General features: G+C 42.3%; 1 protein-coding gene across 1 annotated transcript in view; it reads left to right on the top strand.

The window, feature by feature from the left end:
* The window catches only part of CTNNAL1 (catenin alpha like 1), a 288,515-nt gene that overhangs the window by 193,189 nt on the left and 69,353 nt on the right, over nt 1-25,973 (top strand). The window contains exons 8-9 of the mRNA XM_073587855.1: nt 5,446-5,532; nt 24,108-24,266. Coding sequence (XP_073443956.1) covers nt 5,446-5,532; nt 24,108-24,266 — 246 coding nt within the window. The remainder of the gene's footprint in view (nt 1-5,445; nt 5,533-24,107; nt 24,267-25,973) is intronic.

Here is a 25,973-nt window from a genome sequence, read left to right as displayed (position 1 = left end):
CCTTTACTTTTAAACATGAGCCATGTATGAGGGAGTCAGAGTGGGAGTCTGAGGTTTGGCTTACCGACTCCACTGCCCTGGTTAATGGGAACCTGTCTCTCAATTCATTCTGCCCAAATCATGGGCCACATGAATTAGAGCTTGACTGTATAATTCCAGCTAGGTATATCTTTCTCTGAAACGCTCTGAAGTTTCAGTGAAAACAGTTCAAAGAACCAGCCCGTACTATACGCATAGATTGGACTTGTCTAGCTCTGCTCCAGCAGCTTCTCCCCACTCAACTTGATTGACAGTTCTCTACCTTGTGTGTACATAGGGAGCAGCCTGCTAATCAAATAGAATGGAGCAGGGAAGACTATGCTGGGCTAGTCTCATCTATACCTATTTTCTAAGGCTGGCTCTTCAAACTATGTTTCCTCTGAAATGCTAAAGCAATCTTGCCGCCAAGGTCTTATTCAGGCTGCCCATGGTTTGAGGAGCATGCATCTAGTGACAGGTTCCCTCTGAGAAAAGTCGTAGGATCAACAAACATACCTTCTTTCTAGGATGCAAATAAATAAGAAAGTGACTCTTCATTTTCATGATAGGTGGGAGTTCCAGACTTGTAATTTGCATATGTCTGCAACAACTGAACTTAATTACAAGATTTTATAAATTTAACAGATCATAATATTGCCTTTGTTTTTATTTGGGCCCTTGTAATTGGTTCAGTCTGATAATTTGGCCCAGAAAAGGTTGTGTACCCCTGCTTTATATGAAAGTATAGGTTTGGATTATTTCCTAAAGTAGACAGTACCACCACTGAAAAGCTCCGACCTATGCCACCATATAGGCATACAGTAAAGCTGGAGTCACACATAGCAACTTAACCAGCGATCCCAACAACGATATCAACGTGTCAGGATCGCTGGTAAGTCGCTATGTGATCGCTGGTGAGCTGTCAAACAGACAGCTTCACCAGCGATTAGCACAGCGATGCCGAGCGCGGCATCGCTGTGTTCGTTAGCGCTGATGCCATGGATCCATGTAAAAAATAGAATTAAAATAAAATATATTGTTATTCTCACCTTCCGACGTCCTGCGCAGTCTTCCCGCCTCTCTTCACGCTCCGATCCAAGTAATCCTTTGCAAGAATGACAGCGATGACATCCGTTCTCGCGGGATTGCGAAGTCTCGTGGTCATTCTTGCAAAGGATTACTGGGACCGGGAGCGTGGAGAGAAGCGGGAAGACTGCGCAGGACGCCGGAAAGTGAGAATAACAATATTTTTAATTTTTTTTTTTCATTATTTTACAGCTGATCGCTGGTCTCCCGCCTGTCACACGCAGCGATGCGTGCTGGCCAGCGGGAGATCAGCGACGAAAAAAATGTCCAGAAGTTTCTTGCAGCGATCAGCGATACCGGCAGGGGGGCCGGTCGCTGATCACTGTCACACACAGCGATCTCGCTGGTGAGATCGCTGTTGTGTCACAAAAGTTGTGACTCAGCAGTGATCTCACTAGCGAGATTGCTATGTGTGGCGGGGCCTTAACATATAAAAAGAGAATTACACTTTGCTGGATGCCTCTATATGGAAAAGTGTAGTGGAGTATATTGGGTCGTGGACTGTACTGCATGCCAAAAATGAAAAATATGGTACATTCCAGATTTGCATTCAGACATAATGTTGAGGTCAACAGTAGGCCCCATTCACACATCTGTGTTTCATATGCAGTTTTCCCAAATTGCACACAAACCCCAAATAGTAAATGGAGCTGCTCACATGTCCATTATTTTGCTGACTGCAAAAAAAAAAAAAAATTAGGTATGTCAGATGTTGCATCCTACTAATGTCCATTTCTTTGCTGACTAAATGGTAGGAGGAAATTGGAAACCTTTTTTTTTTTCATACGATAAAAATGAATGCCACATGGTAAAAATGGACCAGGAAAGATAAATGGAGAAATTTGGATAAGTCATTGATGAAAATCGTTCAGTTTTTATTGTACCCAAAAAAAAAGCAATGACTGGAGTGTGAAAAAGCCTTTAGGCTATGTTCACACGATGCGTTTTTGATGCGTTTTCGTGGCATTTTTTTCCACGTGGAAATGGTTCAAAAGCACGATGGAAACCTTATGCAAGGTAATTCAATGACAATCCTGAGGTGTTGTGCACATGATTAGAAATTTCCTTGTGTATTTTCAAGTGCGTTTTTTTTCTGCAGCTTGTCAATTCTTTGTGCGTTTCTGCACAAATTGACTTGAATTGAGTCTGTTAAATCCGCTGCAATTCACGGGTATAAAAATGTTTGCGGATTTTCTCATTTTTTGTATTGTGTTTTACCAGCTTCCTATGTTTCCCACACTGTCATCTGTGTGACAGAGTGGGAAACACGGCACGTTGGTTTTTATCAGTGGTAACGCTAGTGCCGGTAAGACTGCCGGTCCGAGCACTGCGGAGTAACGCTGTCGGATGTCAGTGTGACCCCGCAGCTGTGACTGCAACCCACGGTAACGCTACCGCCGGTACTGTCGGTCACAGTGCTGCGGGATCATAATGTCGGAGTGATCTCACAGCTGTGACTGTCATCCGCGGTAAGATTACCACAGTTACTGTCTGTCACAGCGATGCGCGATCATGCTGTCAGATGTCAGCGTGACCTGCAGCCGTGGGCTGATGAAACTACTCCCATCAGGCTATCTCTGCTGTCACTGATAACAGTGACAGCAGATGCCGCTGATGGGAGACGTAGTCTCATCTGCAATAAAAAAAACCATTATACTCACCTAACACCAAATTCCTGATGCCCTTGTCTTCTAGAAATAATGTAAAATAATTAACCAACATATACTCACCTGTCTGCCGTACTCCACGTAATCCCGAGTGTCCCACGGAGATCTCACGTGTAGAACAGTCACATTGGGCAATATGTGACTGCTATACCTGGCTGCCGGCGATATACTGACAGAAGGTAATCGCTCCCGAAGTGTATCACTGAGCTGCCGTGAGAGAGGTCACCGGACTTCATCAGCTGATCAGCTTCGGTGATCTCCCTTATGGCACCGCTGCGTACGTGAGAACTTTCCTTTGCAGCAGTGGTGACGTAAGGGAGATCACCGGAGCTGATCAACTGATGAACTCCAGTGAACTCTCTCATGGCAGCTGATACACTGCGGGAGCGATTACCTTCTGTCAGTGTATCGTCGGCTGTCTTTGAGAGCAGTCACATCACTGATGTGACTGCTCTCAAAGTGATCAAGATCGTCATGGGACATTATGGATTATCTTCTCTTCGGACAAGTGAGAAATATTGTGGTTGATTATTTTATTTTTCTTGCAGGAGACGTTAGCTTCGGTGGATTAGGCGTTCGGTAAGTATGGTTTAAGATTATTAAAGGAGTCTGTGTCATTTCAAATAAAGGACTTTATTCTGAGTGTCTGTGTTTTTATACAATATCACTATGGGGTTACTAATGAATAGGTGTCTTATAGACACCTCTCCATTACTAACCTGTGGGCTTGATGTCATCTGACAAATCAAAGGTGACATCAGCCCCACAAATATGAACCCCACTTGCCATCACTACAGGGCAAATGGGAAGAGCAAGGCTAAGTGCCAGATTTGGCACATCTTATATGAGAGCTGATGTTTTTAATCTGGAAGGGGCAATATCCATGACCCCTTCCCAGGCTATTAATATCAGCCTGCAGCTATCTGCATAGTCTTTGCTGTTATTAATTACTAGCTGAAGAGCCCGGCGCTGCCCGGACATAGTAATTAACTACGGTTAGTTATAACAAATTATAATGATTATATATAAAGCTGAGTGTAGAGCCCCGCCCACTCCACATAGCCACATTCACTATAATATCCCACATCATCCCGTCAGCCAGAGCTACCAGACTACTACCCCTAATATCCCACATCATCCCTTCAAACCCAGTAAAAGTAGAATAGTGAAATTGCACAGAAACATGGTTCACTAAGATTCCTGGTTTTCTACTGATCAGGCTGATATTCTCCCTTATCTGCCACCATAAATATCAGTCATGCTTTTCACCAATGGACAGGCACAAACCTTATACATTAGTACAGTAGAGAAACCTTCATACACATTTTCATGCACCGTCAACTTGTAATTTGTCTGGCTGAGTTGCTCATGGATGTACAGCATCTGTATGCAGTATAGTATCACATTTAATGGGTTGTTATGGCAAAAGCATTATGTGTTATATGGGTATATTCAGGTGAATTATGGGGAAAGAAGCACTTTAAAAAAACTCACAGCATCAGAGCACAGTAACACATCAATAATACATAAAAGTGTCTGTGAGAAAATATTAAATCCACATGACATTTAATATGTGCACTTTCCTACATTCATGTGTGTCACTTAATGATACCACACGGGAGGGGGACAATGGCTGGGAGCTTATGTTCCCGGGGATGCTAGATTTCTCTCACCATGTCAGTGTCTGCTGAGGTGTTGTCAAGTGGGAAAACTTGCGCATAGCAACCAATCACAGCTCAGCTACTTTTAACCAACTCTGTTGAAATGAGAGCTGTTTAGTGATTTGTTGCAAGGAAAACTGTTGGTCATAGCAACCAATCACAGCTTAGCTTCTTTTGAACAGCTCTGGTGAAATGAAAGATGCTTCGTGATTGGTTGGTGATACACACAAACATTGATTTTTATATATAGAGATAGGGGTACCCCACGTCATTTTTTGGGGGATCCCCCATTTTAGTAGCCAATATAGACTAAGTATACAGTTGTGAGCTGATATTACCATAATAGCCTGGAAAGCTCCATGGGTATTACCCCCTTCCCAGGCTATAAACATCAGCCCCCAGCTGTCGGCTTTAACTCTACCGGCTATTAAAATTACGTGGGAGCCCGCGCCATTTTTTTTTTCTTGAAAATTAACAGTTGCTGTCTGGTTGCAGCCTATGTACGTTCGTTCTGTTAATGTGTTTGAATTGTTGTGCAAATGAGGCTGTAGATCTGAAGACTTTCGGGCACCGCCGCCTCCTGCCTGACAACCTGTACCCTGTGTGACTTCAGGTGAAGCAGCAGTCAGTCAAGCAGTAGGAGGCGGCACTGTGAGGGAAATAGAGCTCGTGTGACAAAGGCTACAGATCTATAATAGCTCTTAAGCCTAATTTGCATATCACTTTAAACGCTGATCTCTTAACAGGGTAAAGAACTGACCATGTAAAGATATTGATGGACTTGACTTAGAAAGAGCTATAAGCACATATAATAGTTTGGGGTGTGAAGTCCTGTTGGCAGGTTCCCTTTAATGTTTATCAAAATTGTATGTTCTAGAAAATGCAGTTTATTGTTAAAACTGTATTTGTTATGGCAGATTATATAGACTTATGCTATACAATTATATAGTACTCTTATTAGCATTGATTTTAGTAGTAGATTGAGTTCACCTGTCTGTGTGCGTCTTCTGCAGCAAACACAAAAGACAAAAGACATTGTGGAAGATTTGGAGCTGGCGATACTGAAAACATGTCAATGCATTACAGAACTGAAACGAGAGGTAAGTCTTAGGGAAATATTCTACAGTTTTGAAATTTACTGTTGCATTAAGATAAATAGATGCTGGGTGAATTAACCAAAGCATTAAAATGGTGTTGTGAAATGTCAAATCGTTATCTTAAAACCTTTTTTTCTAAATGTAAAGTGGTAAATTTCTATTTGGTGTGGATTGAACATGGCTACAAATTCCTTTTGTGATAAGTGATCTGAAACTAGATGGAGCAAGTGTACTGAGAAGCTCCAAAAAATCCTGGCAAACTGAATAGAGGTTTGTGATGCTTATATGAAAGAGTAACTGTTGGTTTAAAAAAATGTATACCGTATATACTCGAGTATAAGTCGATCCGAGTATAAGTCGACCCCCCTAATTTTGCCACAAAAAACTGGGAGAACTTATTGACTCGAGTATAAGTCTAGGGTGGGAAATGCTCCATAGATTATTCCCCCATATGGTGTCCCCAGAAGAAGCTCCATAGATTATTCCCCCATATACTGCCCCCATAAGAAGCTCCTTAGATTATGCCCCCCATATGCTGCCCCCATAAGAAGCTCCTTAGATTATGCCCCCCATATGCTGCCCCATAAAAAGCTCCTTAGATTATGCCCCCCATATGCTGCCCCCATAAGAAGCTCCATAGATGATTCCCCCATATGCTGCCCCCATGCTGCTGCTGCATGTAAAAATAAAAAAATGACATACTCACCTCTCCATCGCTGGGTGTCAGATTCTCACCTGTCCTGCGTCCATGGCTGCTCCCCGCTATCTGCCACGTCATCAGTCAGTGACGCTCAGACTGCAGGGGGCGCAGCGCGCACTAACCTCGTCACCGCGCCCTCTGCTGTCTGAAGTCACTGACCGATGACAGACACAGACAGCAGCAAGCAGCCATGGGTGCATGACAGGTGAGTATCGCTATACTTACCCGTCCTGACGCTGTGTCTTGAGCCCCCAGCTTCTCCGCGCTCTCTCTTCCTGCCTTCAGCGGTCACGTGGTGCCGCTCATTAAAACTCATGAATATGCGCATATTCATGAGTTTTAATGAGCGGCACCACGTGACTGCTGAAGGCAGGAAGAGAGAGCACGGGGAGAAGCTGGGGGCTCAAGACAGAGCGTCAGGACGGGTAAGTATGACCTGACACCCCCACTCCCCCTCCCCCTCCGACCCCCCGGTGTATATGACTCGAATATAAGACGAGAGGGGGACTTTCAGCCCAATTTTTTGGGCTGAAAATCTCGACTTATATTCAAGTATATACGGTAAATCAATAGTACTCTTATCAGAGAAATCTGCTTCTTTCTGCATCTGGATGGTTTTTCATCCTCAATAGCCTCAATTCATAGGCAAAATATGTCTTCAGTGAACTTATATTTTCCTACCCTGATATAGAACATGACAGTTGGTGCTTATAAAGTTCTATGGAGAGGTGAAGGGAGGAACTAGAGTAACTAAGACAGACATTCTGCTGCATGTTCTCCTGAAATGACAGTCAGGGCAGAGACACCACTGCTGTATTTTTCATCTGAGAATCGCATTGTAAAACTCACTGGCTGTCTGCTCTCCTGACCTGAGCTTGACAGCTACATAGTAATCCATCATGCTGTCATGCTCAGGTCAGGAGAGCTGCCAGCCAGTCCGTTCAGTGCGTTGCAATTATCGCACAAAAAATACGCCAGTGTGTCTCTGCCCTTACACTCTAAACAGTTTCAGTTAGAATCATTATTAGTATGTTTTGTGTTCCCTTATAGACATTCAGTTACATGATGGTTTACTTTTGACCAATTGCAGCTAAATCTAATTCTCAGAAGATCGGACAGTGACTGATCCCCAGTCACATAGTACAGAGTATAGTTATCATATATTTAATATATGATTGCTCCAAACAGAAAATAGGCCAGTATTCTACATGCTCTTTAACAGCTCCATGCACTGGTGATAATACATGTGACACTTTGTCTTTTTTACAGTCTTTTTTAGTATGCCGTTAGTCTGCATGCCATGTGTAGAGTTCCCTGAGTTTACACTTAGCTTTTTATTTTTAGAAAGTGATGGTAGTCTTCAACCTTCTCAGCTCTCACAGCCTTAATAGTGATTTCTAAATTAGGGAAGCGAGACGGAGCTACTGTAATACCATCCTGGTTCTTAGAACTGTTCATTCATAAATATGGTGTTACTTGTAGATGTAATAGTTCATATGTCTACCCTCCTAGATAAGAAAAGCTTTGTGAAGCTGATGATTTAGTTGTTGTCTTTAAAGGGGTTGTCTGGCCTTAAGATACAAGTCTGCAGTCACCGTGCACTGTAAGGATTCTCTGATGTTGGCACCGAGAGCGGGTGGTCATGTATGCAGTTTGTATACTTCCAGCTCAATCTGACTAAAAGTGTCTGGCCTCGCTCAATTCACTTGTATTGAGCAAGGCAGTGCACGTCTAGTTGGCACGTGACCACATGTATGTAAAGCGTACACTTGCAGTCACGGGTCCGCAGCACCTGGCACTGGCACCAGAGAATCCTCACAGAGCGCAGCGCACATAGTGACTTCAGACTTGTACCCTGAGGCCGGACAACCCTTTTAACATTTCATTATAGCCCCCTAGTTAGTAACTTTGTCATCAGCATCATGATCGTAAAGGAAACCTGTCACATGATTCATGCTTCCTGAATCACAGGCTTGTGTGTTCTAAACATCTATGCATTGCTCTGAAACACTGGAACATTTTAGAGAAAAAATCTAGATGAAAGTGCAACTTGGGAAGAAATGATTAGTTTAAGTAGTAGAGTATGTTTCCGCTGGCTTCTCCCCACCTGCTCAGCTACACACACACAGGGAGAGACAGTTTAGCTGAGCAGTAGGGAGAAGCCAGTGGGGACTCATTTCTTGAATTAGTCACCTCAAGCCCAGCTTTGCTTTCAACTGTTTGATATGCAGAGACTGGTCTTTGATTCATATTGTTTTTTTATATTTGCCAAGTGACTTTCTTAAATTTTCTATAGAAAACATTTAATTCTTGTAATGTTTACAGAAGTGTAATTGTTCTTAATTGGAAAATTCCAAAATGATAGGAATCAAATTACAACAGCCATGTCATCCTGTTTGGCTTGGCACAGCAAACAACCTACTGGCTCCGGAACTAATTATATCTCCTCAACCATAGCTTGTGTTCTTGGGTTCCAAAAATGTTTACAGTTTAGATAAACTTTTTTCTTGTTTTTTTTGTTGTTGCTTTAATCAATTGCTTATAGTAGAACAGTATTTACCATTTTCGATAATTTTGCCACTGGCGTTCTGAGAATTAAGAATTAGGAATAACTCAGTCAGGTTCCTAGCTTCTTCTCTAGTACATCCCCCATTAGTACAGTGCCTGAATGAAAGTTATGACAGCTCTATATGTTTGGAAATTTTGACAAAAGCTCTTAGGTTGAGAGAAGGGCGAGCTGCTGGCGATGAAACGGAGAAACAGAAATGTCATTGTGCATCGATTGGTGGAACTAGTGATGATGGCAAGAATTTAGATGTAACCAGCAGTTTTCTGCTACAGTGGGGAAAAAGTATTTAGCCAGCCACCAATTGTGCAAGTTCTCCCACTTAAAAAGATGAGAGGCCTGTAATTAATATAATAATAATAAAATTATTATTTCTATAGCGCCAACATATTCCACAGCACTTAACATTATAGAGGGGACTTGTACAGACTATAGACATTACAGCATAACAATAAGCACAGATCAAAGTAGATACCAAACAGTATGAGGGCCCTGCTCGCAAGCTTAAAATCTGTGAGAGAAAAAAGGGAGACACGAAAGGTAGATGGTAACAGTTGCTTTCATTGTTTGTACCAGCCATAGTGTTCGAATCGGGTGTTCATAGAATACTGCATAAACCAGTTAACAGCCAAAGTATGTAACAGTACTGACACAGAGGGCTATTTAAATGCATAAAGTGGGTGAGAACATAATACGAGGTACCTGATTATGGTAAAAAAAAAATTGAATGGGCCAGCAGGGATAGTTAGGTTAATGCGTTGAGGCTGTAGGCCAGTCTGAACAAATGCGTTTTTAAGGCACGCTTAAAACTGTGGAGATTGGGGATTAATCGTATTAACCTAGGTAGTGCATTCCAAAGAATTGGTGCAGCACATGAAAAGTCTTGGAGACGGGAGTGGGAGGTTCTGATTATTGAGGATGCTAACCTCAGGTCATTAGCAGAACATAGGGCACGGGTAGGATGGTAGGCTGAGACAAGGGAGGAGATGTAGGGTGGTGCTGAGCCATGGAGTGTTTTGTGGGTGAGGGTATTAAGTTTGTACTGGATTCTGGAGTGGATGGGGTATCCAGTGTAATGACTGGCACAAGATAGAGGCATCAGTATGACAATTGATGAGGAATATGATCCTGGCTGCAGCATTATAGACAGATTGGAGAGGGGACAGTTTGGTAAGGGGGAGACCGATTAGTAGAGAGTTACAATAGTCCAGACGAGAATGAACAGAACAGTAAGAGTTTTTGCAGAGTCAAAAGTAAGAAAAGGTCGAATTCTAGAGATGTTTTTGAGGTGGAGATAACAAGAGCAAGCCAGTGATCGGATGTGGGGGGTGAATGAAAGCTTGGAATCAAGTATGACCCCAAGACAAGTGGGCATGTTGCTGGGGAGTAATGGTGGAACCACACACGGAGATGGCAATGTCCGGCAATGGTAGGTTAGTAGAGGGAGGAAACACGAGGAATTCCGTTTTTGACAGGTTCAGTTTCACATAGAGGAATGACATGATGTTGGAAACACCTCTAAGACAATCACTGGTGTTTTCTGAAAAGGCAGGCGTGATATCGAGAGATGTGTATAATTGTGTGTCATCAGCATAGAGATGGTACTGGAAACCAAATCTACTGATTGTTTGTCTAATAGGGGTGGTATACAAAGAGAAGAGGAGGGAGCCTAGAACTCATCCTTGAGGAACCCCAACAGTAAGGGGAAGATGAGAGGAAGAGGAACCAGCAAAAGATACAGTGAATGAACGGTCAGAGAGATAGGAGGAGAACCAGGAGAGGACAGTGTCCTTGAGTCCGATGGAGTGTTGCATAGTGAGGAGGAGCTGATGGTCCACAGTGTCGATTGCTGCGGAGAGATCCAAGAGAACTAGCATGGAGTAGTGACCATTAAATTTAGCAGTTAGTAGATCATTAGAGACTTTAGTGAGGGCATTTTCAGTAGAGTGTAAAGAGCTGAAGCCAGATTGAAGAGGGTCGAGAAGAGAGTTATCTGAGACATGGCGGATAAGACTGGTGTGGACCAGGCGTTCCAGGAGTTTAGAGATGAAGGGAAGATTAGAGACAGGTCTATAGTTAGCGGCACAGTTTTGGTCGAGGGATGGTTTTTTAAGAAATGGATGTATGATGGCATGCTTAAATGAGGAAGGAAAGATACCGGAAGAGAGAGAGAGGTTGAATATTTTTGTTAGGTGAGAGGTGACAGCAGGGGAAAGGGACTGGAGGAGATGTGATGGAATGGGGTCACCGATGTAAGTGGTAGGGTGAGAAGATACAAGGTGCCTGATTATAGGTAGACCACAACTATTAGAGTCAAAATGAGGAAATAAATCCAGAAAATCACCTTGTCTGATTTGGCAAGATTTATTTTGCAAATTATGGTGGAAAATAAGTATTTGATCATTAACAAAAGTTCATCTCAATAATTTGTTATATATCCTTTCTTGGCAATGACAGACGTCAAATGTTCTCTGTAAGTCTTCACAAGGTTGGCACACACTGTTGGTGGTATGTTGACCCATTCCTCCATGCAGATCTCTTCTAGAGCAGTGATGTTTTGGGCCTGTCGCTGGGTAACACGGACTTTCAAATCCCTCCAAAGGTTTTCTATTGGGTTGAGATCTGGAGACTAACTAGCTAGGCCACTCCAGGACCTTCATATGCTTCTTACGAAGCCACTCCTTCATTGCCCTGGCGGTGTGCTTGGGATCATTATCATGCTGAAAGACACATCCAAGTTTCATCTTCAATGCCCTTTCTGATGGAAGGAGGTTTGCACTCAAAATCTCACGATTCATGGCCCCATTAATTCTTTCTTGTACATGGATCAATCATCCTGGTCCCTTTGCAGACAAACAGCCCCAAAGCATGATGTTGCCACCCCCATGCTTCAGAGTAGGTATGGTGTTCTTTGGATGCAACTCAGCATTCTGTCTCCTCCAAACACGACAAGTTTTGTTTCTACCAAACAGTTCTACTTTGGCTTCATCGGACCATATGACATTCTCCCAATACTCTTCTGGAAAATCCAATTGCTCTCTAGCAAACTACAGACGGGCCCAAACATGTACTTGCTTAAAGGGGTTGTCCGGGCTTTTCACATAATCTCAGGGCATATCTGGGCTGCAGAATGCTGACAATAAGTAATTTACTTTATGTCACTAGTTTGCATGGTTTTGTAGATATTCTTAACAGAACGTCCAAGGCGCGGGGTGTGTTATGGCATTGAAATGAGAACTGGTCGTTTCCTCCTACGCTAGAAAAAACATGCCCTCTGTAGCAACAACCCCACCCTCCATAGCTACAGGCCCTCCCCGTCCACATAAAGAAGCCCTCCTCACACAGTAACAAATCCTCCCTGCCGCTCTATTCCGCCCCTTCCCCGCCGCTCCATTCCACCCCCTTCCCCCCGGCGCTCCATTCCCCCACCACCACGCCAGTCCATCTCACCTGGTCTTCACATTGCCGGTGAAAGTGCAGCAGGGAAGGAGCGGGTCATGTGACAGGCAGGCTGAGGATTTGATACTGTGTGAGGAGGGCTTCTTTATGTGTGCGGGAAGGGCCTGTAGCTATGGAGAGTGGGGTTGTTGCTATAGAGGGCATGTTTTTAGCAGCGTATGAGGAAACGACCAGTTCTCATTTCAATGCCATAACACACCCCGCCTTGGACGTTCTGTTAAGAATATCTACAAAACCATGCAAACTAGTGACATAAAGTAAATTACTTATTGTCAGCATTCTGCAGCCCAGATATGCCCTGAGATTATGTGAAAAGCCCAGACAACCCCTTTAAGCAGGGGGACACGTCTGGCACTGCAGGATCTGAGTCCCTGGTGGCGTAGTGTGTTACTGATGGTAGCCTTTGTTACGGTGGTCCCAGTTTTATGCAGGTCATTCACTAGGTCCCTCCATGTGGTTCTGGGATTTTTGCTCGCCGTTCTTGTGATCATTTTGACCCCACGGGGTGAGATCTTGCGTGGAGCCCCAGATCGAGGGTGATTATCAGTGGTCTTGTACGTCTTCCATTTTCTTATTATTGCTCCCACAGTTGATTTCATCACACCAAGCTGCTTGCATATTGCAGATTCAGTCTTGTCAGCATGGTGCAGGGCTACAATTTTGTTTCTGGTGTCCTTCGACAGCTCTTTGGTCTTCACCATAGTGGAGTTTCGAGTGTGACTGTTTGAGGTTGTGTACAGGTGTCTTTTATACTGATAACAAGTTCAAACAGGTGCCATTACTACAGGTAATGAGCAGAGGACAGAGGAGCCTCTTAAAGAAGAAGTTAGAGGTCTGTGAGAGCCAGAAATCTTGCATGTTTTTAGGTGACCAAATACTTATTTTCCACCTTAATTTGCTAAATAAATCTTGCCATATCAGCCAAGGTGATTTTCTGGATTTGTTTTCTCATTTTGACTCTCATAGTTGTGGTCTACCTATGATGTCAATTACAGGCCTCTCTCATCTTTTTAAGTGGGAGAACTTACACAATTGGTGGCTGACTAAATACTTTATTTCCCCACTGTATTTAACGAACAGTCTGCTCTGAACCGTGCGCTTTGAGCTGTGAGGATTTTCTATTCAGTCTCTGAAGCCTCCAGCTCCGAGTCCTAATACTTTCTGGATGGTAAACACAACATTTTAGAACTTCTTAAAGCAGATTAATGGCTCAGTTAGAAGCACATTAAAATGATCAAAACCCTTTGTTCAATGCACTCTGCAATTAATACGCGATTAACTGTAAACTTTGCATGCATGAACTATTTGGCATAAATGACTGAAGCTGAAAAGAAACCCTTTAATTTATGCTCACTCCAGTGGAGGGAATATTAAATTACTTTTGGGTCTCTGTAGTATGGCTACTCTTATGAAACAATTTTCGTTCTGTTGCAAAATAATATTTTAATGTTTTTAATACATCTTGTTATTAAAGTATTTTAGGTCTTTTTTGCTTTTAAAAAGACTTAACAATTCGGCATTGTGTGCACCTAAACTCCTATAATATTAGAATAAAGTTTAAATTCCATTTGTAATATTTTTTTAGATTTTTTTTTTCTACTGTCTCAAACTCACAAGGGCCTTTATCACTTTTTCTGTCCACAAGTCGATGTATTTATAACGAATAACCATTCCAAGTCCGGTTCTTTGTCCAGGTAAACTGAGATATACCACTGTAGTATGACACTCCAAGGTCAGAAGGAAACTCGCAACACAGACACAATTAGCACAGACAAGGTCTCTCAATGACAGGCAACTGGATATTTACAATATACCGTATTAAGATTTAACCCTTATAGACAGCTTTGGCATGCATTTACTGTGGAGATTGGAAGGGTGCTGGTTTCAATGCGTGAGCCAAAATAAAACAAAAGTAGAAAAGAACATAATGACTTAATGTGTGAACTGAATCAAAGAAATTGCTGACAGATTTATTTTCTAGATGTAACGGATCTTGCATGTGCCTTTTATCTTAATATGCACTAATGTTTATGTTAAAGTAAACCTGTCAGGAGATTTATGGTATATAACCAGGTGCCATATCTGCTGTGATATTTCCAGTAAATCCACAAATGAGGGATGACAGAGAATTTAATTAAGGCTGGAGTTACACTACCCTATAACACAGCGAGTGCTATGCAATAAACTATTGCATAGCACTTAGCCCAGTGTTAAACTGTGGGTTAATTCAGATCTGGGATTATTCTCTCATGCCAACTTGGCTGCATGCTGCAATTGGCAGCGAGACTCAGCTTACTCACACCCATCCAATCTATGGGTCCATATAAAACATCAGACTGTATACTGATGTTATCCAGGCACCAGGGCTGCCACTAGGAATTTCGGGGCCCCCTTGAAACTCTGCCCAGGCTCCACCCTAGCCCTGCCTCCACCCCTCAAACCGTCCGCAGTCCCACCACCCTCTCTTGGGAAAACTCCACTTCTGCACCACGTCCTCACCAATCACACATTAACAGTTCCCATCAACATATCACATACATAGCCAGCAGCTTTTGTTTTGACCAAAAGATTTTTTTAATCTGACACCACGACAAGGTCTTTTGGCTGTGTTCTACTCTTCTGTAACTCATTAAACATTTGTTAAAATGTCCAATACAATTTTAGGTATATTTGTATTTATTTTTCAATTTTTAAAATGATCAATATTATCACATGCAAGGGACAAATACCACCGCACCATGACCGAATCACATATTAGCACCACATAGCGACCGAATAATACCACATACAGGGGACAAATACCGCCACACCATGACTTGACCACATATTACTACCACATAGCGACCGAATAATAGCACGTACAAGGAACAAATACTGCCACACCATGACCAGATCACATATTACCACGACATAGTGACCGAATACTACAATACTGATCATTAATAAAAAAAAACACAATACTAATGCCATTATGCACAGGAGATCTGTACTTCGTATAAAGTGTCCTTGTACAGGTAATACAACCCCATAGTTATATATAGCAGTATCATGCAGCCCCATAGCTTTATCATGCAGTCCCATAGTGGTATCATGCACCCCCCTGACGGTATCATGCACCCCCCTGGTGGTATGATGCACCCCCTGGCTTTATAATGCAGCCCCATAGCAGTATAATGTACCTCATAGTATAATGCAGCCCCGTAGTAGTATAATGCACCCCCATAATATAATGCTCTTCATAGGAGTATAATGCAGCCCGTAGCGGTATAATGCAGCCCAATACCGGTATACAGCAGCCCCATACCGCGGCTTTACAAAAAAATCAAAAAGGTTCCTGACCGAGATACAGTGATGTCCTCGACTTGATACATCTGAGGCATGCAGCATCGTTCCAGCGTAAAACGTCACTGTGGGGCTGCTTTATACCGCTATAGGGCAGTGAACTCTCTCACGGCAGCTCAGGGATACACTGCAGGAGCTATTACCTCCTGTCAGTGTAGTTCTCCGGCTGTCTTTGATCAGTGACTGCTCTCAAAGTAATCAAGATCATAGTGGAACATTATGGGTAATCTTCTCTGAGGACAGGTGAGGGATATTGTGGTTTATTATTTTATTTTTGTCACAGGAGACCTTGGTTTCAGTGGATTAGGCATTTGGTGAGTATGGTTTAATTTAGATTCAATAAGGAGTCTGTGTCATTATTTCAAATATAGGACTTATTCTGTGTGTGAATGTTTTTATAATATCACTATGGGGTTAGTAATGGGGATGCCTCTCCATTACTAACCTGTGGGTGTGATGATGTCACCTGACAAAACAAAGGGCAAGTGGCAAGAGCGAGGCTAATCCCCAGATTTGGCGCATATTATGGATGCACCTTTTCTGAGGCGGCTGAGAGCTGATGTTTTTTGTCTGGGAGGGGGCCAATATCCATGGCTCCTTCCTAGGCTATTAATAACAGCCTACAACTGTCTGCCTATTCCTTGCTGGTTAGATTTTATAAGGGAACTCTGTCAATTTTTTTTTTTCTGGGATCCCCTTGTAAACTAGCCAGTAAAGGCTAAAGCTGACAGCTGTGAGCTGATATTAATAGCCTCGGAACCTTTATGGCTATTGGCTCCTTCCCAGAATATTATCATCAACAGTCAGCTTTCCCTCTGCTGGTTATAAAAATTAAGAGTAGCTGTTTGGTTACAGCCGATGTAGGTTCATTCTGTTAATGCTCTACATAGGCTGGTGACTTTGTGTGTTTATGTGTGTGTTTGTATTTACTTACCAGCTTAGTAATGAGGGTGTCGGTCTGACACCTTTTCATTACTAAATCTAGAGCTTGGTGTCAATGACAGCTGCTGACACAAAACCCTAATCCCATTACTCTGATGGTACTGCATCATAATGAAAAAGATGTTGGTGAACTAAGAAGTTACATTACAAAACTTTTTCTTTTAATACCTTTATTTAGATCAAAAAAACTTTCATTGCTGTACAAAAATGCATGCAAAAATCATACAAAATTGCAGCAAAAACGCACCAAATATTGCGACAAAACATGTGTTTTTGCCACAGCGTTTTTGCTGTCAAGAGATGCAGAAACCTTACAAAAATTTTAGCAAGCAAATAGTCAACATCCACACATAGCCTAAGGCTTGTGTTTTTGCGCATTGAGCTTACATTTTTATTGATACTAATTTGTTGTACATGTTTTGATTTCCTTTCTTTTTATTGCTTTTTTTTTTCTGTGAAGCTCAGCAACCGAAAAAAAGCTGTCTTTGCATTTTTTTTCTGGCATTTAGGCTATGTGTCCACGTAGCGTTTTTCAAGCGATTTTTTTCCTGAGCATAAGCGCTTGCCAGGGAAAACGCATGCGGTTTTTGACACACGTTTTTGATGCGATTGTCAAGCGTTTTGACATGCATTTTCCTATACGTTGTTGCCCATATAATTGATGGTATGCGGAATCGCGGGCCATTCCGCAAAATTAGTGAACATGCTGCGTTTTTTACCGCTGAGCGATTCCGCAGCGGTAAAAAAACACACCTTTGGCACAACATGTGCGTTTTCTATTACAAATGCATGGAATGCTTGTTTTAAGCGTTTCCGCTGCAGAATCGCGTGTTTAAAAACGCCGCAGAAATGCTTAAAAAACACTACGTGGGCACACAGCCTTAGGGTAAGTGCACATGTTGCGGATTGTGCTGCAGATTTTTTTGCGCAGATTTTGAGAAATCCACAGGTAAATCCTTATCTGCGGATTAGCCTGCGGTTTTGCCCTGCGGTTTGACACCTGTACAATGGAGCAGGTGTAAAACCGCTGCGGAATCCGCACAAAGAATTGACATGCTGCAGATTAGAAACCGCAGCAAATATGCGCTGAAAAATCCGCAGCATGTGCACAGCGTTCTTTGTTTTTCATTGATTTTAATGGTACTGTACAACGCAGCAGAAACTGCTGCGGATTCGCAGGGCCAAAACCGCTGCGAATCCGCAGCGTGAGCACATACCCTTAATGTATGATTACAATATTTACATATTTCTGGTTAGGTCAAACTTTTTTAGGTGATTTTAAATGTTATGTTTAAATTTTTTTATTTTTTTTTACATATGGCACATGCCTCTTAGTGATTCTGGACCAACTGAAGTGCATTTAACTCAGTATGGGCCTCGCCACAAATCTTGGATACTGGAGTATGATTTGTGGTGTAAGGAATGCTGCCACTTGTCATGAATTTGATATGTGCTTGTTGCCACGTCATTGTCCCACCTCAGCTCCGTCCATTCTTTCACAGCTGCATGAAAATGGCGTGAGAGCCCAATACGTGGCAAACTTTTCAGAGGTTTTTGCAACAAAATTCTGATGTAAAAACTTGGAATTTAACGCCTCCTTTTTTTTTTTTTTTTTTAAATATATACCTTCTATATTCTTAATTTAGTTTTTAGTTCCGTTAGGGGACTTGAACTTGCGATCGTTTGGTTATACGATATGCTCCGATACCGCAGAGCGGTTTCACCGACTCCTATCAATTCTCTGACGGGTTGTCATGGCAGCCAGAAGCCTGCTGGAGGACCCTGTAACTGCCATCTTCGTTCTCCTGTGAAGGGCCCCAGGCTGCCTTGACAACCCGTCTGGAATTTGTGCACTTGCTCACTGGAAATGACGTATTTTAAATGTTGCTGTCAGTAATTTACAGCACATGTAAATGGTTAAACAGCAGAGATACTAGCAAGCACCGGCTACTACTGTTCTAGGCCTATGCTGACTGTATTACACAGCTGGCGTCTGACATGTATGCTGCAGGCTCAGTTCCTCAGCTTGCTCCATACATCTGTCGTGACTATATGACTTAATTTTACGTTATGTGGTTGCAAGTGGGTTAACCCTAAAGCGCATCTGTAGGATGAGGCAAAATGGGCTGCTCAGTGTATGTCAGTAACCACCTCTAATTTGCAATACGGTAAATGTGGAAAGCTATCCTTTCCATGTGGATGTTAATTCATGCAGAAGAACTTTACCACCTAGAACGCATGGTTTTGAAGGCCAAAGAAGATCCGATGCAATAAATGTCATTCAGTGTATACTTCATTTAAAGTGGCAACACAGTAATCCTATTACCTAGCATTGACATCTGAGACTTTAAACAGGAGCAGTTCCCTATGCTCAGGCTCACAGTGACATGTGCACCATTTTTTCATTACACAGTTTAGAATAGTTTACTACTATTAGGCTAAGTTCACACTGGGCATTTTGTGCTGTATTTTTATGCTAATTTTCAACTGTGTTTTACAGGACCATTTTAGAAATCTCATGCACACATTGTGTTTTTTTTTTTTTTTTTTTTAGTCAACAGTGATTTGTGCTTTGCATGATTTTTTGGACATAGAGCATATCACTTCTTTCAGCGTTTTTTCAGAAGTTTTCACCCATTAACTTGACTGGTTGGTGAAAAAACGCTGCAAAGACGCAGGTATCACGTTTTGCTGCATTTTTGTGCCAAAACCTGATTCTATGGCATAGGACTTTTTTTCAACACTAAACTATATCAGCAAGAGACAAATCTAGCATGCCAAAACCGCCGCAAAAAGCGCATAAAAAATGCTACGAAAATCGCAAGGAAAGCGTGCTTTGAAAAAATGCAAGAATAAACAAAGAAAACCTGCTTTTTTCTGCAGCTTCTTTTCTGCCAAGATATCAGGTTTTGCTGAAGAAAAAGACAACACTGAAAAAATGCCTCGTATGAACTTACCCTTAATGCTTTGCTGGAGGTTATCACGAATTGGATGTGTAGAAAGCTGGACCATGGTAGATCAGTGATGTATTGTGTTAAGAATCTACATCCACAATATAAATTTTTTAATTGAACAGAAAAAAAACCTTAGCTGCCAAGAAAGTAGTGTGGATGTGTTATTGAATAACTGATCCCCAAGCCCAGAATAGATCCAGTTTTGCTAAACACATATTTTACTTTGCCAGATCCCAACAGGAAACAAATGCCACTTATTAGATGTACCACTCAGGAGATAAATATAGGCCAGTGTACCCAGCCTCCATCCTGTCAAAATTGAGACACAGCTTTCACACATGCTGTCACTTTATTCTATTCCTTCTGAGTTCTCAGCATAAAATAAAGCTTGTAATTATAGAATGGACAGCATAGAGGATCTTTAATTTCCCTTATTTGTTTTTTTGTGTTCTTTAGATTGTTTAATAGCCTTTTGTGAACAGCAGCACTATGAATGCATCTTAACTACTGTTTGGAACAGCTAAGGCTTCTTTCACACATCCAGCTTTGTGTCTCCGGCGCCGTGCGGTGAAAAAGCCGTAGGGGCGGATCCGGGATGTGCCGTAGACACCGGATGCCTGCGTGGCCGGATACGGTGGCGCCCACATTTAAAAGAGCAGCGCGAGACTCACAGTCTCCACGCATGCGCTGTGAGAAAAACCTGTCCGGCGCTGTCAAAAAACGTTGCAGCGAACGTTTTTTGCAGACGCCGGACGGCTACTTCTTGCCGTATCCGGCAAAAACCGGATGCGCCACATACCCATCCGGCACGGTGCGGCGACAATACAACTCTATGGGACAAAACCGGATCCGGTTGTTCCAAGTTTCGCCGCATTGTGCCGGATTCAAAAAGCCGGATGTGTGAAAGCAGCCTAAGGCTCTGTTTACATGTTTAGTGCTTATTTCCATTTTGGGATCATAAAAACAGAAATAAAATGTTCCAGTAAAGGACTAATTCATTTGAATGGAATAGGAACACTCATCTGCTCTCCATTTTTTAGTCAGAACAAAAAAAAAAATCTTAGTCTGCATATTTTTTTGTCTTCCCAAAAAAGAAAGAAGAATGGATAGCAAACAGATTATTTATGTATCTACGCGCGCAGGGACTACAAACCACGCAATGCTTTTAGCCCTTGGTGTAACGCAGCATTATGGATGTGATCCATAAAGCCGGCATAACTGTCGATGCATAATGCCTTTTGATTTTGTTTTATATATTCGATCCTGTCGGATTCAATTTTGACGTAATTGTCATCAATAAATTGTTGCATCAACTTCCCAGCATTTAACTTTCTGTGAAGAAAGCTGATTTGAACTGTTTGGTTTTCACTTTTCAGGTGAACTCTGATGTCCCTATTAAATGGGGGTTCACCCAATGCATCTTGATAAATTACAGCTACCTCATTGCACCTTGGTGCATTGTACCGCCTCTGGTCATCATTGTAGTCATTTATAATTGACATTGTTATTTCGAGTGGATCGCGATTTTCTAGTTCAGCAATCCTCTCTTCCCCTCTTTCAAATTCCCTCATCATTGTGAAGGCTCTTGCGAGTGGGTTAATTGCTTTCATTTTCTCTCCAAGAGATGACAGCAGTACTGCGAGGCACATTTTTATTTGCTTGACTTTTGGTACTTAATGCTTCTTCACTGTTCAAGATATAAATCTGGGCATACTTGGGAGTACTACCCATAGCCGGATGCAATGGGTAGTTCTGTGGTAAATTTGTCCTTGAATTCGAAAACAGTATGGACCATGCCCAGGAGGTGGCGCTACTTGTGCTCCCATTGATGCCAAAGCAAGAGAGCTATTGTATTGCCTTATATTACCCATAAAGTTATTGGAGTGCTGATGCTCTCCTTTCATCAACTTGACTAATTGATCATCCACACGAATGGGACGTAATTGGATGCGCCCTCTCTTGCAGCAGGAAGGGAATGTTTTGTCCTGCGCCATTTCGTCTTTGAAATTTTTAGATTGGCAGAACTGACATCGAAATGTCAGTTCGCCAGCATGGTGCTCTTCAGTACGTGTCTCATCAATTTGATTAAGAAGCCCTCTAGCGGCAAATGTAACTTTGTGTATCACTTTGTGCATTGCATGTTGCTCGTTGTCGTGCAGCATTAGATGCTCTACGTGATTCATTTCCATCATTTGTTTCTTTTGCTCTGGCCGCCCTCTGTCAGGCTTCATCAGCAGTTCTGCGACAATTTTGTTCATTTTCTGTTTCATTAAGATGCAGGTTACGCATCCGTATGCGATTCGCTTCTCTACGTGCAGTAGCGCAATCAGTTTGATCCATCTTTGCAACGTTGCCTCACAGTTGTTGCCTCACAGTGTTGCCTCACAATGTTGCCTCATAGTGTTGTGTCAAAGGCTAATGTTCAAAAAAAGGTCTTAACTTGTCACCAGGGAGAGCTCCTCTGCTTATTAGATATGTCACTTAAAGGGAATCTGTCACCCATTTTTAGTGATATCATGTAAAGATATCACCCAATTGTGCGTCCCATAAGGATTCTATTAGGACTTTTGATTCCCCCCGACCCCGCACCTTTGATGCATAAATACCTTTTTTATCTTGGTGGAGATGTATGGAAATCGGTCCGGTCCGATGGGCGGGGCTTATTTGCCTTCTTTCCCCCCTCCTCGGCTTGCTGAACGTAATCTTCATCTGTGAATATCACAGATGCCGTAGTTTTCCGTGCTTGTGCATTGAAAAGGCCTCCGGCGGAAGTGTGTCCTGCATGTGAAGACTTCCGGGGCATAGACCGCTCTGAAAAATACTGGCACATGCGCAGTACTGATTATATGCTTTGCCCACAGTTGGGCAAAGCATACTGCGCAAGCGCCGGAGGCCTTTTTCAATGCGCAAGTGCAGAAAACTACGGCATCTGTGATATTCACAGATGAAGACTACGTTCAGCAAGCCGAGGAGGGGGAGAAGGCAATTAAGCCCCGCCCATCGGACCGGACTGCGGCGATTTCCATACATCTCCACCAAGATAAAAAAGGTATTTATGCATCAAAGGTGCGGGGTTGGGGGAGGAATCAAAAGTCGTAATAGAATCGTTATGGGACACACAATTGGGTGATATCTTTACATGATATCACTGAAAATGGGTGACAGATTCCCTTTAACTCCTATACAGGGCCTTACAGTACTTGGGTATCCTTGGTTACGCCCACGCATATAGTCAGTTAGCTGCTAGTGGTAGTAACTATGGATACCTAAGTTACTGTTGAGCTGTGGATGACTCGTTGCGCACAGACGGTTGGGCTGTGGATGACTTATTGTACACGGAAAAGTCCAAATTGGGTATATGAATTTATTTTTATGAGCAATTGATCATAAGTGTTAATCTGATTTAGCACTGGTCATGCCCAGAATACTAGGTGTTGAGACTGATCCATTACAAATTGAGCAAAAACAGATGCAACCAACCAAACCAACGTTTTTGTTTTTTTTTCTTATAAATACTGGATCCATTATTGGTGACAACTGAATATGTGAACACAGCCTAACCGAAACTGTCACAGTGCCCTATCTAAAGAGGACCTTTCACCAAATGTTTCATGTTCAACTGGACTTACAATGTCATAGTTGTGAATAAAACTTTTTTTTTTTTGTTTTAAATTTTACCTATCCATTGCGGAGATATTAGCAGTCATAGTCTTTGTCACCTAATGAGGTAACTTCTCTACGTCCAAGTGGGTGTTATCAGACAGTTTTCATAGGGGCCCTGTACTACTTCTACCTATATGACGCTGGCCAATTGTAAACAGGCAACAACACTCAAAGGAGAATATGCCCCCACAATAGCTTAGAGCAGATTCTCTGTGTGAGAGATGTATTCACACTTATGTCTGCTGTGCTCAATCAACTTGGAATCGCTCTGCAGTGACATCAGAACATGCAGTCATTACTTCTCACACAGGAGCAGTTAGTTCTGGTCTGCTCCTGTGTGAGATGTGATGAGACTCTTTTCTGATCACATTGCAGAGTAGGTACAAGTTGTGCACAACAGACCGTGTAATACTGACACATCTCTGGACAGGCTGTGTGGGAGGAGGGGGCAGTGCATCAGAGGAGACAGTCTAGAAGAGAAGGAGAGTTGACGGAAGAGTTTGTAATGTGACACACCTAAACTCAGCTGTTCTGCCCACCTTTTTCCCCACACTAACTTATGTAGGAGTTTAGACCAAGGGATCAGAGCTGTATTATTACATTTCACATAATAAAAAACCTAACCTATGGTGGGGGTGTCTACTTTTTTTCTAACTTTTATTTCTTACTTATTAGGTGGCAAATACTAATGCAACGGAGAGGCAAAATTGAAAAAAAAATGTATTCCACTCTGAAGCCACTATTACATTGTGTGTCATGTTCAACTTGAAAAAAAATTGTAAAAGGTCCTCTTTACAAATAAAACTAAACAGTGTAGCCAATAGGAGGTCACCTTATTGTTTTTAGTAGATAAACTAGATACAGTATTGTACAAGTTTTGTCTCTGACTAGGTGTGTTGTTTTCCATATATACGAATGTAACTGGAAACAATAAATTTGTGTTTACTTCCAGCTTCACAATGCAGCTACAACACTGGCATCTGACTTATTAAAATACCATGCCGACCACATTGTCCTAAAAGCTTTGAAAATAGCTGGAGCAGAAGGAAACCTAGAAGCTGTGGCAGAGTATACCTGCAAGTTGTCGGAACAAAAGGAACAACTTGTAGAGGTAAGTTTTAGCAACTGAATGAATTACTGTCTGAACGTTTTACTACTTGTGACCTGTATGTATCCACAGCTATGTCATCCCAGAATCTACTGATTTCGTTGGTTGTGCTTAAAGGGGTTGTCCGGGCTTTTCACATAATCTCAGTACATATCTGGGCTGCAGAATTATGACAATAAGTAATTTACTTTCTGTCACTATGATTTTTAAAAACAGCCTTCATGCGTCTTGGCATGTTTTCCACCAGTCTTTCACACTGCTTCTGGCACAAAAATGTAAGCAGTTCTTTGTTTGATGGTTGTGACTATCCATCATCCTCTTGATTACATTCCAGAGGTTTTCAATGGGGTTCAGGTCTGGAGAATGGGCTGCCCATGACAGGATTTTGATGTGGTAGTCTCGTAATTTTTCTAGAGCTGTATGTTCAGAGTTTTTTTTAACCCCTTAACGACGGCATTTAAGGGTACTTATGCCTCAGCGCCGGTTTTTAATGGCTCTGAGAAATAAGTGCATAGCGCCCCCCCAGAGTCAGAATTTCTCCGGGGTCTCGGCTACCGGGGATAACTGAGACCCCAGAGAACATGATTTGAGTTGGTTTTTACTGACCCTGGTGTTGTGATCGCCGTTATTTCCATTTAATTTCTCTCTCCTCTCAAGTGATCGCACATCAAAGGAGAGAGAAATAGGGTCTCCTGATTTCCCCGGTACCACCGTTGTCCCTACATCGCCCCTTAAAGTCCCCCTGCAGACGGCGTCTTCTTCCGGGAAGAAAATGGCGGGCGCATGCGGTGTGCGCCCGCCGAGATCTGCCAGCTGGCACCCGGCAGCAATAGTAAATTTTTCATATTGGTTGATTTTGATCACTGTGATAAAGTCTATCACAGTGATCAAAATATAAAAAAAATAGTAAATCATACCCCCTTAAGTAAAAAATAATAAAATTACAAAATATATTTATTTCCATTTTTCCATTGGGGTTAGGGTTAGGGTTGGGGCTAAACTTAGGGTTGTGGTTATGGTTGAGATTAGGATTAGGGGTGTGTTAGGGTTAGGTTTGTGGTTAGGGTTATGGTTAGAGTTGGGATTAGGGTTAGGGGTGTTTTGGGGTTAGGGTTGGAGTCAGAATTGGGGGGTTCCACTGTTTAGGTACATCAGATGGTCTCCAAATGCGACATGGCGCCACCATTGATTCCAGCCAATTTTGTGTTGAAAAAGTCAAACGGTGCTCCCTCCCTTCTGAGCCCTGCCATGCACCCAAACAGAGGCTTTCCCCCACATACTGGGTATTGGCGTACTCAGGAGAAATTGCGCAACAAATTTTGTGGTCCATTTTCTCCTGATACCCTTGTAAAAATAAGAAAAAATGGTTCCTAAGTACATTTTTTGTGAAAAAAGTAAAATGTTAAATTTGACATTGCTTTAGTTCTCGTGAAGCACCTGAAGGGTTAATAAACTTCTTGAATGTGGTTTTGGGAACCTTGAGGAGTGCAGTTTTTTGAATGGTGTCACTTTTGAGTATTTTCTATTATATTGACCCCCCCAAACTCTCTTCAAATGTGAGGTGGTCCCTATTCTTACTTTACATTTATTAAAGGGAACCTGACAATTGACACACGCGGCCCAGTCCTCAGGCATCATGTATCAGTCACTGGCTGTATGATTTCAGCCTTGTATGTTTGACTCTGAAACGCTTTGGTGTTTCAGAGAAAA

This window comes from Dendrobates tinctorius, unplaced genomic scaffold (assembly GCF_039654945.1).
Source record: "Dendrobates tinctorius isolate UK_male_01 unplaced genomic scaffold, ASM3965494v1 ptg000102l, whole genome shotgun sequence".
In the NCBI taxonomy this organism is placed as follows: domain Eukaryota; kingdom Metazoa; phylum Chordata; class Amphibia; order Anura; family Dendrobatidae; genus Dendrobates; species Dendrobates tinctorius.
This window is presented reverse-complemented; position numbering and strand designations above follow the sequence as displayed.